Source organism: Vidua chalybeata, chromosome 7 (assembly GCF_026979565.1).
Source record: "Vidua chalybeata isolate OUT-0048 chromosome 7, bVidCha1 merged haplotype, whole genome shotgun sequence".
NCBI lineage: Eukaryota > Metazoa > Chordata > Aves > Passeriformes > Viduidae > Vidua > Vidua chalybeata.
In genome coordinates this window covers 16072590-16094584 of record NC_071536.1, presented here as the reverse complement: position 1 = coordinate 16094584, position 21995 = coordinate 16072590, and the positions used below count along the sequence as shown (strand labels likewise).

Sequence of the window (21995 nt, the reverse complement as noted above, 5' to 3'; positions counted from 1 at the left end):
GGTGTGGAGTAGCGCTCGGGTGTGCTGAGCGGCGTGTGGTAGGATTCTGATGAAGCAGTTTCAAAGATTTCCACAGAGGAGGGAGGTGTGTAGAAGCGGTCTGAATCAGGTGACTCCTCTCTGCTCCCACTCTCCAGCTCTATAGACATTTCTGACTCAGGAGAGAAGGGCCGGGCAAATTCCTGATGGTTGTTGTAATAATCATAAACCGTGCTGAAGGTAACCTCCTCCACTTCCAGTGAAGTTATAGTTTCTTTCTGCTCCTTCTGAACTGTGCCTTTGAGAGTTGGAGTTTCATATATCCCAGTGGATCTTAAATAATTGGCCAGGGACAAATCAGGGCCCAGCTCTGAAATTGGAACAGCACTGGGCTCTGGATCTGCAGAAGTATCCTCCCACATTTCTTCTCCATCCAGGCTATTCTCAGAGGCTTCCTCAGTGGGAGTCCTCTTCTTGTCCCAAGACTCCTTCCTTTGCTCCTTCTGTGCCACAGGATCATCCATTACTAATCCAAGTATGAGTTTCCCCAAAGAGAAGCCCTTGGTTGTGTTTGGTTCCTGCTGGATGTCTCTGAGCATCTCCTCAGGGGAATCTGTGCTTTCCGTCTCACAGGTGAAGCTGCTCCTTCCTGGCTCAAAGAACTTTTCTGTCCCAGAACCACCATCTTCTTCAGCCTGATGCCCAGCCTGGGGCTTCTTTTCATGTGCAGCTTTTTTCAAGTCCATAATGAAACTGTCACTCTGGGAGTCTATGGTCTCCAGTCGTTCCCCACTCTCCCACACATGTGTTTCCTGAACTCCTCTTTGGAAACTTGGTGTGGGCTCCACTAGAGATTCATTAATTTTTTCCTGAAATGAGTCCTCTCCACAGACACTCATCTTTGACTCCTGAACTTCTTCAGCAGAATGTTCCTCTTCAGCAGATATCATGACACTGCCAAGGTCCCCATTAGGAGTTTGCAAATCAGCTGTTGTGATTTCTCTTGGCTTTTCCTCTTCCTCAGCATCAACCTCCTCCTGCTGCATCTTGTAGCTCTGACGCAGCTCCTCACTCAGAGACATCTCTCCTTCAAGCACATCATGTTGGTGCACTGGGGAGATGATCCCAGAGATGACCTCCACACTTTCCAGTGCTGTGGGCGTTTGTGCCTGTTCTGTGTGCAGAGTCTCTGCAGCTGAGAAAGGCTCTGCAAATTTCTTCAGATCAAATATTATCTCAGTGTCAGGCTCAGAGGGCAACAGCTGCTCTCTGAAATGCATTTCTTCCAGATGAACTTCAGCTTCCTCAGTAAAAACCTGACCTGAGTTTTGTATGCCAGGAGGAGTGGGGATTAGATTCAAAGAAGGGCTGCATGCATCAGACTCCATTTCTTGCAGCATTTGCCTGTCACTTTGTATTTTCCAGTGTGTTGTATCACCATCATCAATCACTTCTTCTTTACAAAGATTATCATCAACTTTAATGTCCTGTTCAATACCAACTGATCTCTCTTGCTCCTTGTCCTGTTCTTCCTGCTGTTCTCCTGCATAGAATTCATAAAAGCCAAACTCCTCCTTTGTGGGGGTGCTTACAATGTGGTCCTGCAGGTGGGGCACACTTGACTCTTCCACAAGAGGCACATCAGGAGTCACTGCATCTCCGGCAGGGGCATCACACTCTGTGCAGACATCACTTCTGTCTTGCACCACAGGTGATATAGGAATGAGAAATTGTGAATCCTTACACTCCCCTGCCAGAACAGACTGCTCAAAGGCATGTGTTTGTTCTTGCACTTCCATAAATGAGAAATCCTTACCTTCTTTTCCCAGAGCAGACTGCTCAGGGGCATGTATTTGTTCTTGCACTTCCATAAATGAGAAATCCTTCCCCTTCCCTGCCAGAGCAGACTGCTCAGGGGCATGTATTTGTTCTTGCACTTCCATAAATGATAAATCCTTACACTCCCCTGCCAAAGCAGACTGCTCAGGGGCATGTATTTGCCCTTGCACTTCCATAAGTGATAAATCCTTGTACTCCCCTTCCAGAGCAGACTGCTCAGGGTCATGTGTTTGCCCTTGCACTTCCATAAATGGTGACTTCAAGATGTCCCAGGACAGAGTGTCTGCATGTGGTAGCACCTTGCCTCCTTCAGGCTCCAGCTCCTCAGAAAAGTGACCTGAGTCCTTGGCCACCAATTCACATCCTTCCGTGGATATAGTAGGGTGCAATTCAGTGGTATCAATTCCATAGCTGTGTTTCTCAGAGATAGCTATTCCCCCTTTCTGCCTCATCTCAGAAATACCAAGTGTATAACTCACCCTTTCTTCTGTATCACCCATTTCTTGCCTTGTATAAACTTCTGTGATATCCAGCACCATTTTTTCCTCCATCTCACTTTCCCTGATGTGAGGTGTTTCCTCACAATCTTCCAACTGCTCACCAGGAGGTGGAGACAACCTCAGGGACCAGGGTAGGTGGGCTTCCTCCTCCTTGGGGCATGCAGTTTGTTCCTCTTCATCCTTATCAAGTATGCTGAGGCCTTGGAGGTGCAGAACATGGTCCATGGCAGGCAATTCCTCAGTGCCTTCACCCTTGCTATACAGCTTGGGTGCCCTGGGCTGCACTGTCAGCTCAGAGGCAGTCTGTGCTGTTCCAGCCACGTTTGTGGCCACACAACAGTATCGCCCAGCGTCTGTGACAGAGACCTCTTGAAGGTGTAGGCAGTACGTGCCATTCTTGCCCTCTTTAAACCTCAGTCTCTCATTGGCAGAGAGGCTCTGGCCATTCAAGGACCAGCTCACAACCGGTGGGGGCTGCCCAGACACAGCACACTCCAACACCACTTCCTCTCCTTCATGGCAATGAATATGGGCCGGGGCTTCTGTCACAATTTGGGGTGGTTCATTTCCCATATCAAATGAAAACTTAAATTTGTGCTTTATGGTGGAAGCAGCCTGCTCTGGGGAGAGTCGTGGGATCTCCCTCATCTCCGTGTCTTGCTCTGGTGTTGGAGTGGGGGCAGTGATTTTGATTTCCACAGGCAACGACAGCAAGTCTGAGTCTGGAACTGCACTTGGCAGTCCCTTCTCTGCTGCAAAGGCCAGACCAACTTCTTCCTCCTCCTCCTCCATTTTCTCCTCTTCCTTCTTCTCTTTCTCCCTTTTTTCCTCCTTCACCTTCTCCTCATCTTTCTTCTCCTCCACTTTCATCTCCTCCTTTTCCTTCTTTGTGTACTTACAGGCTGGCATTTGCTGCCTCACATGGAGTCCAGCTGAGGTGCTGACTGTGCCCAGTGGGTTGAAGATCACACAGGTGACAGTGCCACCATGCTGTGGGAGCACAGATGGGAAGGTCAGTGTGGAGCAGCACCCCGTGGTGTGAACAGCAGTGCCCTGGATGCGCCCCACGGGCTTGTCGTTGTTGTACCAAGTGACGGTGGGCTGTGGACGGCCGTGGAAGAGGCAGGAGAAAGCGCATCTTTGTCCCTCAACAGTTTCCTGGGGCTTGATCTCCTGTACAAAGAGGGGTGGGCAGGGCTCCAGGAGCCCTCCTTGCACCTGCCATCTCTCCCCCAGGTCCTTGGACCTGGAGTATTGCTTCACTACCTGCACTGTGAGGGGCTTTGAGCCAACCATTTTGGCAGCCACCTTAAGAGGGCTGGACTTCCCAGGAGGTGCCTCCTGGGGCGTGGACATGAGGAATTCCTGCTTCTTTTTCAGTGCTGCCCTCTTTGCTTCCCGCAGCTTCTGCAACTTCCAACGGATCTCCTCATCCAGCAGCTCCTCAGCATTAGCCACCGTGCCCCTGAGCTCCCTCCTGTGCGCCAGCCCGGGGCGGCACGGCCCCCCCAGCGGCTGGCTCTGGAAACGGATGGTTCGTACCATGCCCCGGGCTGGCGAGAGGTCCCCGGGCTCAGCCTCCTGGCCCTTGTCGAAGGGTGAGCCAGTGCAGCGGAGCACCACCCGCAGCCGGTCCTCCCGCCGCTGCTGCAGCAGGCACCCCCAGCTCTGCCGCATCCACTCTGCATTCCCGACGAAACCCGGGTCCCGCCGCTCCCCTCTGCGTGCCACCAGCAGGGAGGCGGTGGACTCGGCTGAGCCCTCACTGTTAATGGCAAATACCCTGTAGCTGCCAGCGTCGTGCTCCCGCACGTCCCGCAGCTCCAGGCTGGCGCAGTGCGTGTGCTCCGTGCTCTCGGTGCGAATCACCTTGCGGCAGTCCTGGAGGACGGGCCGGTTGTTGTGGAACCAGGCCATGTGTGGTGCTGGGCATGCCACCAGCTTGCACCGGAAGAATGCAGGGTCCCCCTCCAAGACAGACCTGCATTTCAGTCCCTGTGTGAAGATGGGTTTACGGTTCTGGGGGCAAGCCAGCACTGCCGCTGTGCCGTGTCCCTCGAAGTCCACGCTGTGCTGTCCTGCAAGAGAAGGAGACTAGGTTACAACGTCACGTTCTGCCTAGTACCTGGTTGTAAAATGTAGCAATATATTGAAATAAATGGGCATGCAACAGATTTCATCACACACCCAGGAAAAAAAAGTAATTCACTCACCATATTTGTTCGAATAAACGCAACGCCTTGCTCTGTTTTAAAGATTGACACGAAAATCGTTCGTTGTCTGTTCTTTCTTCAGACTGGAAATGTCTTCTTGAACAAGCAAAAAAAGAATTTCAAAATAACATGTTCTTCTGCGTATATGTTTTTGTTGCCTGGAAAAGCTGTGTGTCTTTGGGTGGCAAAGAAGAAAATCTTACCTGACTTGCAGACAGTAGAATAAACGCCCTTTCTGACCCCTTTGTTTGTAGATATGTTCAAACAATTGAAAAAAATAGTTTGAAATATATTTTTTTAAAAATAAGTAACAAGAAATGAGAAGGCGTTTATTCGAACTAATACAGCCACTAACTTCACAGTGTTATGCACGGGGGGAAAAAGCAAGCAACATGAACCACGTATGCTATCTGCAAGCCAGGGTAAGAGATGTATAATGATGAATTAATGTATGTAAAAAAAAAGTGCAAGGAATCAATGGGAATGTGTAGCTTTCACATAACCTAAACAACAAATGCTCTCTAGTATACTTCATCTATCCATCCAACAGTGTCCATTGAACCAATTAATGTTAGGCTGCTAACTCGTTTAAAAGTAATACAATTAAGATTTGTATAACTTCCTTCTGAAGTAAACTATTCCATGCATTCAAAAGGAAATTGAACATATAAGAGCTCTGTGAACAGCTGCAAAGCATGAAGTAAAAGTTAAAAATATGGCTGCACAATTATAGATTTGAAGTTTTAAACATATTTTAAAACTTAAATAACCTTAAAATGCAGGTAACCCTTTGCATATCAAAACAAACATGCAACATGTTCCAATATGCTTTATAGTGTGTCTTTCCCCATCAGACACTTCATGGAAGCTGATAAAACCTTTTCACAACATTACTAATTACTGGTAATAATTATTCTCATTTATTATTGTACCTTTCACTTCCATTTCAACCTCTTCCTCTAGCTTCTCATGAACAATTTTTTCAGGAGCTAGAATAAAAAAGACAAAGATTTTTGAGCTAGAGTTGTTAAATGTGCCAGTCAACACTTTATACAGTAAAAACATCCAATCTGTTTTGCAAATAGACATAAATTGACATGTACGCACACACACATAAATGCATGCCAAACAATTCAAACACTTGATAAATTTTGAGAATAAAGTAATCGAATATTTTCAAACTTGTTTGCAATGTACATTTTTCTGTAAGATTTGCTTTCTTTTTGCAGGGTGGGGGAAAGTTTCTAAAACAACATGCCTTTATCATGCCGTAAATCCCTCAAGAAAACATTCAACAATCCACAGACTAATAAGATACTTCTTGTTCTTTATCATCTCCTAGGGAATAAATATAGTGGAATGCAATTATGATGCTATGCATGAGGAATTGATACTTGGAAGGAACATGCAGTTGCCAACCTGTCACTTTCAGATGGGTGCTGCACTCAGCTTGTCCTGCAGGGTTAACTATTCTGCACTTGTATATACCCTCGTGGTCCTGACCAACTTTCAACAATCTTAAACTGCACAGTGGCCCATCATGTTTTATGGAACACAGTGCAGACTCCTCAACTATTAGCTGATTGCACAGCCAGACTACGCAAGGTGTAGGCACACCTTTCATTATGCAAAAGAGAAACACATCATCTCCTTCTTTTACAGTGGTTTCTGAAGGCAGAGTTTCGAGAAAATCTGGTGCTTTGGCATCAGTTACTGTGATGTCTTCACATGGCACAACATCAGGATAATATACTCTGTTTCTTTGCTTCTCAGTTTCATGTGGTCTTTGGGATGTAGATATAAACAAGCTCGAGGTTTTCTTTGAAGATTCTTGCTTAACTTCAGATGCTTTAAACTGACAATCTTTCGCTGCTTTAAAGGTTTTAGAATCTGATTCAAGAGTAATTTTTGTTACTGCTTTGGCTTGTGCTTCTTTTGCTAGGTAAGAATAAAGTTAGGAAAAGGATTAGGTCAGATGTTTTGCAGGAATAAAAAAATCCTTATACTTATGGGGGGAAAACCCAGTAATTAGTATTGATAGAATATGCTGTATATTAGTGTTAAAACAGTTCTATTAAACATGAGTTGCACATTTAAGATTGCACATTTAAGAGCTCTATTCCTGTTAGGCTAACTCTAGGTATCAGTTAAGCTTGTGGGTCTTTCATGCGACCAAGTCTTGATCCGCAGTGATTAAAAAAAAGCACATCTTTGCTTCTAATTTAGAGCCTTAATTTGGAAAGTAGCAGGAGATTATGTAAGAAGATTATGTAAAGTGCTTTTGGAAGCTCTATAGTGAAGAAAGTAATTTCAATAATTGAGAGCCAGATCAACAGGGTCAATGCCTTTTTCATTATTCATCTTAGTTTTCTGGTCTTGATTCCTTTGAACTCATCACAAATACTATCACCTGTGGTGGTAATACATTTTTGGGTCTTCACTAGTGGTAATAATACTAACATTTTAATACATGGATGTCAGGAAGAGGTAGAAGGAGTTTAAGCAAAAAGTAAATAATTATATATTAGGAAGAGCGAAAGGTAGAAGACAGTTCATTATTGCAGTAATACAATACTTGCACCCATTAATCCTTTCAAGTACATTAACTTATATTGCTAACTTTGGAATTGGAATCTTGGATTTGTTGGAAACATGCTGGAGTTAGAAATGACCAGGTATCTAATTCAAAATTGCATCTGACATTCTTTTCTTCCTTAAACTCCTGCTTCAGAAATTAACAAAATATAAAAAATTCCTACGAGCCTGTTTTGCTTTACATCTCACTGCATGTCATGAAGGATATGAGGAATAAAAAGCCTGAGACATCTGTGACTTTATGGGAAGAGGCACAAAGTTACAGTACCAACTTCCCAGTACTGCACATGTCACTTATGAATAGAGCTGCAAATGTGGAGGAAAAACCCCAGAGCATTATTATTAGAGCTTTCTCAATTAAATACTGATCATAAAGGTTATATGAGTGAGCTTTAGGCAGTTATAATGAAGCTGCAAAAAGTAAGTGATAATGTTAAAAGTCAGATAACCACCTTTGACTGTTAGTATTGCAGAAGTTGTTGTCCCTCCATAGTCATTATACACAGTACAACTGTACAGTCCTTGATCTGACAGCTGGGCATTTAGGATTGTAAGCAGAAGAACATTTCCGTTTTGTGATATCTTCAATTTTTCAGACAGCTCTATCTTTTTACCTTCATGGGCCCAAAGAAACTCATAGAATTCATTTTCTAAGGCACATATGAACTGAGCAGTATCACCACATTTCACAGTTAGGTCTCTGAGTTGCAAGAGAATCTTTGGAGGGACATCTTTCTTTTCCTGAGAGGTCGTCATAGAGATTTTGGTGCTCTGAGATGTTTGAGAATGGACTGATGTGTGCACGGCTTTAATTTCTTCAGTTGATGTAGCCTTCATGGTCAAACTTTCTGATACACTTTCAAAAACCTGTACACGCAATTCCTGTGATGGTTGTTGCACTGATTTAAATTCTTTTTGGTAAGTTTCAATGCTCTTCTTTGTGAGAGGAGAAACATGAAGTTCTGATATAGACTGTGACCGGATAGACTCTTTTACATCTTTCCAAGAACTTTGCCTATCTAGGGCTTGCACTGTGTAATCAAGTAACAAAAACAACAACATTAGTATCTAAAGAACTTTACTGGACCATGCTCTGAAGAAAATCAAACCGCATGGAGGATGAAAATGAATGATCTTCATTTGAAAACACAGCATGCCAGACGTACTACTCTGTTGACACAGAAGTTATCCATTCACATGTATGAATCACAAGTGAGTCCTAGACTAGTCATGCAGTTGATACTCGGTGCTTGTCCTTCTTTCACTAACGTAGTCCATTTTAATATTGGTAACTTTTGGCACTTTTAAAGGAGGTATTTTCTTTTTTATCTTTTTTTTTTTTCCCCCTACAGAATAGTGCAAAATACCTCAGTTACTGCTATAAAGATCACTAAATCACTTGTTTTAAAATCCTGGATGCCTTCATTAAAACATTTTTTTTCTTTGACCTGTATTGAGATGCAAACTTGAAAATTTCCAAATGTTACAGCTTAAAGACAAGAAATGAGAGTGGCTGGGTTACTGAGGGTACTATTAAAGTTAAGTAGGAAAGAAAAGGTGTGAAACAAGGGAAAAATTAGTAAGAGCATAAAAGTGTGGTATGCAACAAATTGAATCCCTTTGAAGTAAAAATGGGGCTTTACCTTCTGCAGTCACTGTAAGTGTAGCTGTACAAGTTGTTTCTCCAGCACTATTTCTTGCCTTGCAAGAGTATTGGCCAGCATGCTCTAAGAAAGCATCTACTATTATGAGTATAGCTGTGCCTGTAGACTCATCAAAGTGGAAAACTAAGTCTTTTTTTGGCAACATGAGTTGTTGATTATGAAACCACTGGATTTTTGGTTTGGGCCTGCCAGAGACTCTAGCTTGAAATCTGACTGATTCCCCGCTGCATACCCTGCAGCTTGAAATAGGCTGGATAAAGGTGGGCCTTTGGCCAACAGATTCCTCCTTAAGTGAAACAGATGAAGAAACATGCCAAGGGGACTCTGATGTAACTTCTTCAACATTTTTAAATCCTGAAAAGAAGCATGCCAACTTTTAATTTCTTACCCTACACTACAATGAATTTTCTCTCTCATTCAAGTTTTTTTTCTAACTCACAACTTAACAGCATGAATTATTTTCATTCATCATTTATAAAATCTATTGCAAAAAGAAAACAAAATATTTATGGCTAAATAATATAAAGAACAATATAGAACAGCAAATTCTCCAAACAGTATTTCTGCTGTAAAATTTTGATCAATGTTTCATTAATTCATATGAATGTAAAATATTTCTTTTCAGTTACCCGAGTACCTGTTACATACCTCTATTTGAGATGTTTTTCAAAACTTTCAAAGTAATTTATTTTATACAAAAGCTACTAGATTGTCTTCACAAGGCAAATCAAAGAATGTGTAAGCAAAAAAAATTCTATAAGAAAGAAAGTTTTTACGATCTTTGGTGCATGACAGATCCTAAGACTGGAGTGAAAAGGGGGCATGGAACATGAAAAAAATCTTGAAATACCTTTTTCTGTTCATGACATATATTTTGGAGACATAAATGTATGCTGTGGACATTGTAAATGGCAGCAATTAATTGAGTTAAAAGACATGACAGACAACATCTCACACATCAGTATCAGTGTATATTAAGATGATTATTGGAACATGACCTGAAAAAGACAACTTCTTTAATGGCACAGTGTACCTTCTAACTTCAAGGTAGCAGTGCTGGTCACTTGGCCTACAGAATTGCTCGCCACAAAGGTATAGATCCCTTCATCCTCTGGATAAGCTTCAGCAATCTCCAGCTGGTAAGTGTCTTCAAATTGAGTCATTCTAAAAAACCGTGATGGCTTGATCTCCTTCTCTTTGCTGTACCAAGACACTTTCAGATCTGCTCAGGCAAAAGATAGAAAACAAAAAGATCTAAGTTATAATACCAAGTAAACACTATTTTTATATTTATATCTTTCAAAAATCTTAAACTCAAACTTCTACATTTAAACGTGCCTTGTATTATTCTGACAATGTATGATGAGTGGAAAGTGACCTATTTGTTGCTTTAGGTTTTGATTTGTGCACTGGAAATATTTTTATGGGAAAACTGATTCTGGTGCTGATATATTATTGAGTAAAAATCATTCTTCCTTAACTCTGTTAGTGTAAAAATTTAAAACTATTTTGGTATGGCTAAAGTCAGAGAAAGTATCTTTTTTAAAATGTGATTTTGCTAAAGTTCCATGATTAAACAGGCTATAAAATATCTAGCTTGAGCTAGTCAAGAAATTAAAACAGAACATTCTTCTGCCAAGCACAGCACCTTCCCTCTTTTTGTTGCAAATACTACTTGTAATATTTCTCAAGAAAGATCTATATATTCCTATATAAAATGTATTACTTGTATAGATTCTTGTAGACATAGGAGTGAATTGAAGCAGACTTTAGCTTTTTCTCTCTGTCACTGTACTACATCATGAATCATATGTTGTTACTCAAATAGTGTGCTATTACTGTTGCACAATGCCTACCATTAAACAACTGTACTTGCAATCATGTGTTACCTAACCTAATATAAAGGTTTTTATAACACAAGTAAGAGGTGTGCAAATACATTTGGATAGAGTATTCAATAAATGAGATTTTCAATAGGAAAAATTTCTTCCTTGCAAGGGTTGCCAAGTATTGGAACAGGCTGCTCAGTGAAGTGGTAGAGTCACAGTCCCTGGAGGTATTTAAAAGTCATGGAGATTTGGCAGTTAGGGATATGATTTATTTCTGGACTTGGCAGTTCTGGATTAACAGCTGGACTTCATGATCTTTGAGGTCTTTTCCCACCTAAATGATTCTACGATGGGTGATCTAGATGAAAGGATCCTTATATTCTGTGCTGTAAATGCAGCTTCCACATTCACATAAATATAGTTTTCTTAAAAAAAAATTACACTAGCATGCATTGCACAAAAAGGGTGGGCCACAAAGGTTGCAAAATATATTTCCAACATATAATTTCTGAAGCAAAATCAGATTTGTTCTAAAGCCTTTAAAAAAAAATGGAGTTTTATTTCAAGGGATGGTAATGCAAATTATATATATTTGCATATATATGTGTATAACCAATTTATATTAGTTTTTATAGAGCTGTCACATACGATTATTTTTTAATTTGGAGTTTTGTCTTGAAATAATTTTAAATTCTTTGGATTGTGAACTGGATCTTACTCTGCAGTTTACTATGTGAATATTTTACTAGTAGTCATACTCAAGGCCATTTGCTAAGTGGAGAAAAGTAGCTTTATTTGACAGTGTGCTAAGGAAAAAGATATTTTAATTGCAGATTAACATTCTATGTATCTAAATCAAAAAACTTATTTAAGTAAATCTATACTTCAAAGGAAAATTGGCAAACACTTTTTATGCTAGGATAAAGAAAGTAACTGCAGTTTAGTGTTTGCAGAATGATACTTAGAAATATTTGGAGAAAGGTTGAGTCACAGTTTCAGTCGGTTAGTATAGTTAAGGGCACGGCAGTGTGTGTCTTCAGAAATTCGTGTTCATTTGATGCAGTACTGCTTTTCTCCTATGAAACTCTGTGTCGTACTCACTGACAGAATTTTCTAACATCAGTTAGCATTTAAAATGCTGAGAAGTTTCCAAAGATAAGCTATGGGAAATTATGACAAACATAGAAACACTTAATATGTTTATGACGTTTAAAAATTCCATGCTTTGATGTGCTTAACTGAAACTTGTCAGTAACACTTGGCTATGTGTGTGTATCAAATACCTGTACTTCTAGGGGAAGACTGATCTGAGCACATATATTGCTGAATTTTTTTCTGAGTTCAAGATGAAAAATTTTGAGAGATGGAAAGATGTATAGGATGTCATTAAACTCACCTGTTCCACTAACTCTGCACTGAAAACAAGCAGAATGTCCCTCAGATGTAACAGTATCACGCAGTGGTATTATGACAGCAGGTGGATACACTGGCATTTCTAGCTCCGGAGAGACAACTTCTGGGACTAAAGAAAAAGAGAAAAAAGTGATTTTTAAAGATCAAGAATGAAAATTTCATTTCACAAATGTTAAGAGCATGGGAGACTCACTTTCGACTGAAAGTGAAGCTGAAGTTGTAGCTACTCCATAGTCATTTTTTGCTTCACAGGTGTACACTGCTTCATCTTCAGGGAAAGTTTCGATCAGCAATAGAGTATATTCTTGTGCATCATGAAGAAATTTGCACTTGAAACCTGGAGAAAGCTGTTGATCATCTTTGTACCAGGAAATTTTGGGCTGGGGTTTGCCTGATACAATAGCACAAAAGCGGGCAGGTTTGCCGGACTCCACAGTAGTTGGCTCTAGCTCCCGAATAATCTGGGGTGGCTCTGGAGCTGAAAATTGGAGGGAAGTGAGGTGGCAAAGAGAGATAGGAGAAAGAAAGAAAGAGGGAGAAATCTCATTATTGATATTATTAGTGATTGAAAACTATTTGCAAAGAATTAAACAAACAAAACAAACCCTTATTATTCCTAATCTTTTGTGTCCATAAAAATCTGCCCTCATCCTTGATACAGGGGGAATGATTTAGCAGCAAGTGCCTTAACATAATTAGCTGTGTTGGTGTAAGTGTTTCTGGCAAAATGTGTCCAAGAATTGTTAGGTTGATCACTCTGGAAAGACATATCTGTCCATGTGAACAAAGTAGTTTTATTTAGACTCAAGAATTTTCTGGTCTAAGTAAATAATATGGGAAAAAAACTGCTATGGTATTTTCATCCACTAGCCAGCTACTTCAATAGGGCAAGAAACATCTATGTACGTGAGGAATTCAGTAGTGTTCCAAATGATCTCTTTGAAATTTTTTTTCTTTGAAGAGTTAAAATTCCAGAGAAGCCATATAAAAACCAGAAAACCACTGAATAATAAATACAGTCAAAACATTGGTTGTGGGGCCACATACCATTCACATAAAGAATAACAGAACTCCTATTCCGTCCCGCAACAAAAGTATATTCCCCAGCGTCAGAGTAAGTGGTTTCAAAGATGCTCATTCGATGAACTCTCCTTTCCACCACATACTTGTATCTTTCCTCATATTGGAAGTTGATCTCAATACCATCCTTGTACCACTGTGGTTCAATGTCATCTTCATTGACTTCAAATTCAATTTCAGCTCTTTGTCTCTCAATGACCTTTGAAAAAGAATAAATAATAGAAGTAGTATTGATTTTTCCTCTGGTCTCACTTTCCAGTTCTTAGGTGAAGGTTCTGACCTTATGATTACATATTTTTGTGCTATGACTGTCTCTGGTTAGATATTGTTGCTCTTCCCTTGCATTATTCTTTGAGTGAAAAAGCTATGAAATATTTATTCATCTGTATAGGTCTTACCTGAATGTCTTTCTGGGCGCTTCTGATACGAATGTCTCGACCTTCCACTATCAAATTAGCACTGGATGTGTTTCCACCTGCTACTACAGTGTACTGACCAGCATCAGACATCTTTGTGGAAGCAATAATGAGACGATGGACATATTTCTCTCTCTGGATTTTCATCCTGAGCACAGCAGAAAAGAAAGTGAGCTAGATATTTCCTGGGGGAAAACACACACCAAAAGTTAATATGGTGTAGAAGCAATAATTTACCTATCACCAATCTGGAGTTCTTGCCCATCCTTCATCCACTGGACCTGAATGTCAGGTTCTGAAACTTCACATTCAAAAATAGCCCTCTTCTTCTCCACCACTTTGATGTCTTTAATGTGCTTCCTAAACTCAATGTGACGAGCTAGAGAAGAAAAACATAGAATGAGTGCTGTGATGTTATTTAAGCCCGAGAAATCACTAAACATACAAATCAAGAGAGCAAATACCTTCCACATATAAAGTGGCTGATGAAGCTGCTTTTCCAGCAACAAAAGTATATTCTGCTGCATCACCAAAATGCACATTCCTTATGGAGAGGGAGTGTGTAAGCTTCTTTGTTCGTATCTGGCATTTATCAGTTGATTTTATTTCTACTCCATTCTTTAACCATTTATATGAGATGCCTTCATAATTAACAGTAACTTCAAATGTTATTGTATCTTTCTCTTCAGCATTGATGTCTTTTAGCATGGAGGTAATTAGGATGGCTAAAAGGAAAGGAATAGACGTGGTTTGCTTTTTTCCATTCTGTTTTACTTTATTTTAAATGCATGTTAACCAGATTAGAGATGCTTCAACTTCTTTAAGACAATTTGGAAATACTAAAAGGTATATTTTGTGTTCAGAATCAGTATTATAATTAAATGTCCCACAACTACTGAATGACATAGAATTCAAATTCAGTCTCTTACAGTGACCTGGCATTTAGGCATGTTTGCCTAAAGAGAAGAACACAGGATCTGACCTTCATGTTTACCACTTCTCTATCTCTTTAAAGAATGCTATTGAGCTCTTTAGTGTTAAAAAACACCTCTACAGTCTGCTGGTTTTGTCAGAATTTCATTAAGCCCATGTGTTAACACAAACTTATTACTGGTAACTGTAAAATATTCTGGTTAGTTTAATTTTTACATACGTTTTACAGTCAGGGTTGCACTGACTCTATCATTTCCACAGACAAAAGTGTATTCTGCAGAGTCTTCACTGCTTGTGTTCATTATATTGAGCTGATGGAGTTTCCCTTGGACAACTATTTTGAACTTTTCACTCATTTCAATCTCCACACCATTTTTCAACCAGACAGCTGGCACGTTGAAATGAGAAACTTCACATTCAAAGGAGGCAGTTTTGGTCTCAGGGATCTCAATATTTTTCATGGTCTTTGTGATGTGTATGCCTAAAAGGAGGGGGATAAAACAGAAAAAATTTTTTAAAGTTTGTATGTTTGGAAGACTGCAAAAAACCAAGGGTAACAGGCTATGAAGAGTCAGGTCAAGTTGCTCAGTGTTGATGTAACAATTCATATAACTACTTTCTTACAATACTTACTTTCCACAAACAGTTTCGCTTTGCACTCAATTTGCCCAACAAGAGCTGTGTATTCCCCAGCGTCATCGGGAGATATGTTATGCAGCATAAGCTTGTGAACTTTCCTTTGAGAGATCATCTTGTATTTATCACTTTGTTTAAGCTCAATATTTTTATGGAACCACCGGACTGGTACAGTATCATGGGAAACACTCAGTTCAAATGAGACAACAGCATTTTCCAAAGCAGTCACATCCTTTGGCTTTTTGATGATCTTGACAGCTTGAGGAAAAAAGTTAGCAATATTCAGCACTGTGTATGATATGAATTCAAAACACACATTACAGCAAATATTCAAACCAGAATGGCTTACTTTCCACATGAAGTCTGGCATTTGCTCCTATTTTTCCAAGTTTAAAGCTGTAAACAGACTCATCAGTGACAACACAGTGTTTGATTCTCAGTGTGTGAACAGTTCCTTTCACTGTAATTTCATATTTGTCACTTGATTCAAGTTCAACACCATTTTTAATCCATAGAGCTCCTTTCACATCAGGGTGGGTTAGTTCTACACTGAAAACTGCCTCCTGTGATTCTGTCACAGTCAAGTTCTTCAGTGTTTTCTTTATCTTAACAGCTAGGAAAAAAAAAAAAAGGAAGTAGAAAAAAATACTTGACAAAATAGATCAAAATGAAAGCTTATAGTAAATATAATAATTTTAATAAAACTGAATAATGGTGCTTCATTTTATGCATATAGTAATTTACACAGTTTCCAGCAAAGTGGTGTGCTAGGAACACAGCATGGAAGTTTTACTCATAGTATCCATGAGAAGTGTTTGGTTTCTAGGGTTTTTGGTTTGGGATTTCTGTTTTGTTGGTTGGTTGGCTGGGGATTTGCTTGTTTAGTTTTTGCCATTGTTGGATAGGCTCAGGGTTTTATTTGTTTGGGGATTTTTATTTGATTTATTTTATTTTGCATGTGTCTTAAGGCCTGGTCCAAAACAGAGTGAGTGATGATGGAATAAGTCTCAAAGACCTCAGTTACTAACAAAAAATACTGACCTTCAACCTTCAGTTTGGCAGATGTCTTTGAGCTTGCTATTTCATAGCTGTATTCCCCCATATCCTCCAGTTTTGTTGCAGGGATAACAAGCCTTCTTTTTACACCATCAGATTCAGCACGGTACTGATCTGTCGTAGCTAATGGTCTACCATTTTGTAGCCACTGGCCCTCTGATTCAGGATTTGCCACCTCACATTCAAAAACAGCTGTCTGGGACTCGGCCACAGTCAGGTCACTGAGAGGCTTTGAAATGGCACCGCCTGTTGGGAAGAAAAAGCGTGTTCTTTTGTTGTGTTGCTGTTCAGCTTTCCCCCATACAGAAACCAAAACTAGATGCTGGAATTCTTTGTCCTAATTTGCAGCATAGAGATGCTCAGTCATTCTAAGCTCTGTGAAAAACCAGGAATAGAATATGACCTGGATATCACAAAAATATATTTCTTATTTCTATCCTAATTGTTCTCTTTTATTTTAATCTCAGCACAGGTATACTGAGAACACACAGGACAAAACCTCCTCTTTTTTTACATTAATTACATCAAAAGCATAATACATCATTTCATACTGTGCTTTTGATCTAGCAAAATATATTAACATTTAACAGATTTGAGTATTCAAATTATACTAATCACAAAAGATAAGGGGAAAGGCAAGGAGAACATAAAAAAAAAAGGATAAATTAAAGACAAACTCCCACTGGAACAGCACTATTGCTACAAGTCCATTGGGTACTTTCTAAATCACAGTGAAATAAAAACCTTGGACTTTACCCCTACTAACCTGCTACTATAAGCTTCCCAGATGTTTTCTTCTCTCCAGCATAAAAGACATATTCTCCTTCATCATCTTTCATCATCTTCACCACTGTCAATTTATATATTTTGCCACGTGCTTCAATTTTATATTTAGGACCAGCCTTTATGGGTTGGCCTTTGAAATACCAAATGACATCAATCCCTGAATGGGAGAGCTCGACCTCAAAGGACACATTCTGTGTTTCAGTGCAGGTGATGTCATGAAGACCTCTAATAATCTCAATTTCTATAAAAAGAATAAATTATAAATTTATTAGTTGTTTCTACTAGTTTTGTTTTCAAAGAAATAATTTCACAAAGAACTGTGCATCTTAAGGAACACCAACCTTCAACTGTGACATTGCAGCTTGTTTCCACTTTGCCAACCATTAGCTTATAGCGTCCTGCATCTGATGCATGGGTTCTGGTGAGCACTAGCCTCTGTTTAGTGCCTTTACATACAGCTTGCACACGTTCATCAGGTTTTATTTGATTATCATTTAAGTACCATTTTGAGGAGGACACATCAGGTGCTGAAACTTTGCATTCGAGAATGGCTTTTGTTCCTTCAATAACATGAAGATCTTCTAGAGGCACCACTATTTCCACACCTGCCAAGTGACAAAAATATTCATCATGAGAAAAACTATGTCTTTAAAAAGTAATCCTAAAGGAGCCAAAAATCAAACACACCTTCAAAATTATCATAGTGACTTACTGTACACTGTGATCTGTCCAGTGGTTGACAGCTCAAGATCAGGAACACTAAAAGAGTAAGCTCCACTATCTTCCTTTGTGGCATCTTCTATGAGCAACATATGTGATTGTTTATCCAACACAATGTGAATACGGTCACTTGACTGAATTTCTTGGCCATCTTTCATCCAGACACCTTCTGCATTTTCTAGGGAAACCTTGACTTCAAGTTGCACGATATCTCCCTCACAGACTTTTTGATCAGTAAGTCCTTGAAGAATTGCCATGGGACGAGCTGTGGAATTAAATGAAGTTAATTAATTCTTATAAGAGGCAGAATATTGAACATTAAAGCGTTATGGGATACAATGGGATACAGCTATAATACATGCTATAAAATAGAAAAGTGATAGTATATAGACAATGTAAGAAATGCTTACGCTTCATCTTCAGTTTGCATTGAGTCCTTTTTCCATCAACAACGTAACTATATTCTCCTTGATCGTCTTTACTAATATCTTTAATAGTGAGGATCTGGCGACCACGGCGGGATGCAATCACATATTTAAGATTAGAAGTGAGTTCAACATCACCATGATACCATTTCCCCTCCACGTCTTCTGGGAAAACCTCACATTCAAGTTCAGCTGAGAAGGATTCTGGCACTTCAACATCTTCAAGTTCTTTAATAAATTCAACTGCAGCACCTAAAGGCAAATAATTATGTTTGTAAATAAGCTTGATTAGATTCTCCTGAAGAAAAAAAAATGTTATTAAATGAGGCTAAGGGAATATATATAGATATATAGTGTAACCATTTTACGTAAATACATCTCTAAATTTTCATACTGGATTCCAAAAGTATGAAAGCAGCTCCAAATCTCTAAGAGTGTTAGATGTCTGTTTAAATAATTTTATTTCTTTCTGAAGCTGATTTCACTTTAACAGTATGGCATGGTACTGAGTTGTATGCTTCTTACCTTCAACAGTAAGCTTTGCAGTGGTTTTTATGGATTCATCTTCAACCAGTGCACAGCTGTAGTCATCAGCATCAGACATATCAATTGTTAATACAGAGAGAAAGTGAGCCTTTCTGTCTGAGTGCATCCTGTACTTGTCTCCAGAATGAATCTCAATTCCATCCTTAAACCATTTCACTTTGACAAAGGGCTCTGATGTTTCACATTCAAATGTTGCCATAGAATCTCTTGCTTTAGCAACAACATCTTGTAACTTCTGGGTGAAGCTGATTAACTGCTTGGCTGCAAAACAATATATAACAATCAACAGTGCACTGACCAAACAGACTTAACACACTATGATGAGCAGTCAAATGAGTAAAAGAATTGAAATTACCTTGTATTAACAGGAAAGCATGGCTAGAAGTTTCACCAGCTATATTGACTGCTTTCACCATGATGCTGGCGGAATCATCAGAAGTCACATCTCTGATAACTAATTCGCAAACATTATCTTCTGGCCAGTACCAGTACACACGGTCAGTCCTTTCAATCTGAACACCATTTTTGAACCACTGGCATTCAGGATCAGGTTTTCCCACCACTCTCACACGGAAATGTACGTCTGTTCCTTGGGCTACAGTCTGGCTTTGAATTCGTTCAAGTATCTTGGGAGCCTCCATGCTTGGACTAAGCTCCACCTTCTCTGGTTTGAATGTTGGAATGGTGATTTTGCCTTCAGGAGGAAGTGCTTTCTTCTCTTCCTCTGGGATCTCTTTGGTCCAGTGAAGAAGTTCTTCTTTTGTCTTTTTTAGCATTTCTTCATATGATTCATCTTTTTTGCGAGATTTAAGTTCCACAGCTGTGATGGCTTCATAGTAGCCCTCTTCTGTCCTGCGCTTGAACTTACTACGCAGCTCTTCAGATTCCTCTGAAAGCTTTTCATGAGTGATTCTTTCGGCCCTTTTCAGCTTCACCACTTCTTTGGTTGTTGTCTCTGCAGGTTTGTCTACCTTTTGTACCTCAAATAGAAGTTTCCCAGGTTCTGTAACTACAGGCTCATGTTTGGGTTCAGGAGCACGACGAAGAACAGATCTGAAGTCTTCCCTCTGCTGGATCTCAAGTTTCACCTTATGTTCAATAAAGCCTTCTGGATTCTCTGCAGTGACTCTCACCTCTCCTGTGTCATATGATTTGCAGTCCACAATATCCAGGTAGTAGATTCCATCATAACGGAGTCTAAACCTTTTGCTTTTACGGATGAGCTGTCCATTGAGGTACCAGTTGACCTTGGGTGTAGGATAGCCAGTCACACGGCAGCGGAATCGTGCTGTTTCACCTTCGAGGACTCTTGCAGGTTCAGGAACCAAAACGATTTCTGGTTTTTGTTTTTCCTTTTGGTCCAGTGCAACAGCAGGTAGAGCACCCTCATGGGCCATTCTTTCTAACTCTTCAATTCGCTGGAGTCCCCTTTTGCCTTCTGGCAATTGGGATTCTTCCACAAGACTTTTCTCATCCTTCACGATCAGAGTAGCAGATGTATGGTCTGTACCATATTTGTTGGTTGCCCTGCAAGTAATCACTCCACTGTCCCTGGAATAGGCTACCCCATAGTCCAGGCTACAGTACCCAAACTCGTTGATCATGCGGAGTCTGTTAGCTGCTTCCAAGGGTTTACCGTCATGCAACCACTCTACTACCATGGTTGGGTCGCCAATTGGTGTAAGCCTGCATTCAAAGTGTGCTGGTCCAAATTGTTTGAGCCTTAAAGATGTGAGCTTCTTCTTAAAAAATGGTTTCTGTTGCTTTTCTTTGTCATAGAGATCTCCTTCCTCCCATTGCTCTTGACCATAACGCAGATGGAGAGGTTCTAACTCTGGTGCTGCAATCTCCTTGGCTTTGTAAGTTCCTTTTGGAATTATTAATTTCCTTTCTGGTTCAGGTTCTGTGTGTTCAACTTCAACATTTACTTTGCAACGGGTAGTGTCCCGTCCAGCTTTATTGATAGCAGTAGCAGTATACCATGCAGCATCTTGCCTGGCAGTAGATTCAATTTTAAGGGCAGCTGCCCCTTTGGTTCCCTCAATCCTGAAATATAAAAAAAAAAAAAAAAAAAAATTAAGTATTTTCCCCTTCTTTGCCATTCATTTTTGCCCTTCTTCCAAATTAGTAAAGCCTCCAAAAGCAAATCTCTGGAGGTAATAGACATTTTATTTATGTTTATTCATGTTTGGGAGTGCAGTGCCTAAGAATCAAACAGAGAAGAATAATAAAAACCAGTCTTAAATTCTGGTAGTTTTATTTGCAGAGGTCTTCAAAATCAGAGACAAAGAAAAGTTCAGTAGATCTCTGTGACGGCTTTTAGAAACTATATGAAAACACAGGCTGGAAAAATATTGAGTGATTTTTACAAAATATTTTATATCTGTAATCCTTGCTGCAATGCAAAAGGCCCTAGTGAATCCCTTCTGTGAAACTGCAGGAAGCATTTTGCAGGATGGTGGTTATTTACTACTTAACTTATATAATGTATTTTAAATAAAAAATAAATAAAATGCAAATAAAATTTAAATTTCAACATATTTAAATAAAATAAAAATCCTTACTTTATTTTGGGGTATTTATGAGGCACAATGATGTCACTGTTCTTGAGCCATACAATGTCAGGATTAGGGTTACCAGTAGCTTTCACTGCCATCTCCAGTCTAGAGCCCTCCTTCACGCTGACATTTCTCAACCTTTCCACAAAGTGTGGTCTGACTAGGTCTTCCTTAGCTGAAAGAGCATATGTAAGTTATCACAAGAAGAAATGAAAAAGCCATGGTTTTAAATAAGAAACATTTATCAGACTGCTAAAAATAACATGATATACCGAATACAATAGAAAATACAGAAGATACCTTCTACAGTCAGTGTCATTGAGACTGAAGCTTTGCCTGCCCTGTTCTGAGCAATGACAGCCCATTCTCCAGAGTCTTCAGGCATTGCAGGAACAATGATCAATGACTGGGTACCATCTTCTTTAATCACTATTTTATGGGTGTAGTCATTAATCACTTGTTGTCCTGTAGATACAGATGAAAAGAAAACAGTTGCAATCAAGACAGTCTCAATGAGACATAGAAAACTTTTTTAAAGATTATTTCTTCATGAAAATGAGGCTGATGTACCATTATGGAACCAGTATGTCTCTGGCATAGGTCTGCCAACAACTTTTAAGTCAAATCTTGCTGTCTGCCCCTGTGAACATTTAAATGAGGTCGGTTTCAGCACAAAAACTGGCTTATACAGTCTCTCTAGTTGCCCTTCATCAGTTTCTTCTAATCTCCGGGCAGGAGAACGAGAAGGAGAACTGCGGGCGGGAGACCGGCTTGGAGACCGTGGAGAGATAGACCTGGAAGGAAGAG

At 39.8% G+C, this 21995-nt stretch overlaps 1 protein-coding gene across 1 annotated transcript in view; it reads right to left on the bottom strand.

The window, feature by feature from the left end:
- The window catches only part of TTN (titin), a 236396-nt gene that overhangs the window by 193536 nt on the left and 20865 nt on the right, over nucleotides 1-21995 (bottom strand). The window contains exons 24-44 of the mRNA XM_053947624.1: nucleotides 21759-21982; nucleotides 21489-21653; nucleotides 21195-21363; nucleotides 18986-20676; nucleotides 18610-18891; nucleotides 18070-18336; nucleotides 17652-17924; nucleotides 17281-17544; nucleotides 16920-17180; nucleotides 16139-16399; nucleotides 15447-15710; nucleotides 15095-15355; nucleotides 14682-14942; nucleotides 13993-14253; nucleotides 13766-13907; nucleotides 13511-13676; nucleotides 13080-13311; nucleotides 12226-12510; nucleotides 12016-12141; nucleotides 9824-10012; nucleotides 5464-5520 (exon numbers count right to left, since the gene is read on the bottom strand). Of these exons, the coding sequence (XP_053803599.1) occupies nucleotides 5464-5520; nucleotides 9824-10012; nucleotides 12016-12141; nucleotides 12226-12510; nucleotides 13080-13311; nucleotides 13511-13676; nucleotides 13766-13907; nucleotides 13993-14253; nucleotides 14682-14942; nucleotides 15095-15355; nucleotides 15447-15710; nucleotides 16139-16399; nucleotides 16920-17180; nucleotides 17281-17544; nucleotides 17652-17924; nucleotides 18070-18336; nucleotides 18610-18891; nucleotides 18986-20676; nucleotides 21195-21363; nucleotides 21489-21653; nucleotides 21759-21982 (6101 nt within the window). The remainder of the gene's footprint in view (nucleotides 1-5463; nucleotides 5521-9823; nucleotides 10013-12015; nucleotides 12142-12225; nucleotides 12511-13079; nucleotides 13312-13510; nucleotides 13677-13765; nucleotides 13908-13992; nucleotides 14254-14681; nucleotides 14943-15094; nucleotides 15356-15446; nucleotides 15711-16138; nucleotides 16400-16919; nucleotides 17181-17280; nucleotides 17545-17651; nucleotides 17925-18069; nucleotides 18337-18609; nucleotides 18892-18985; nucleotides 20677-21194; nucleotides 21364-21488; nucleotides 21654-21758; nucleotides 21983-21995) is intronic.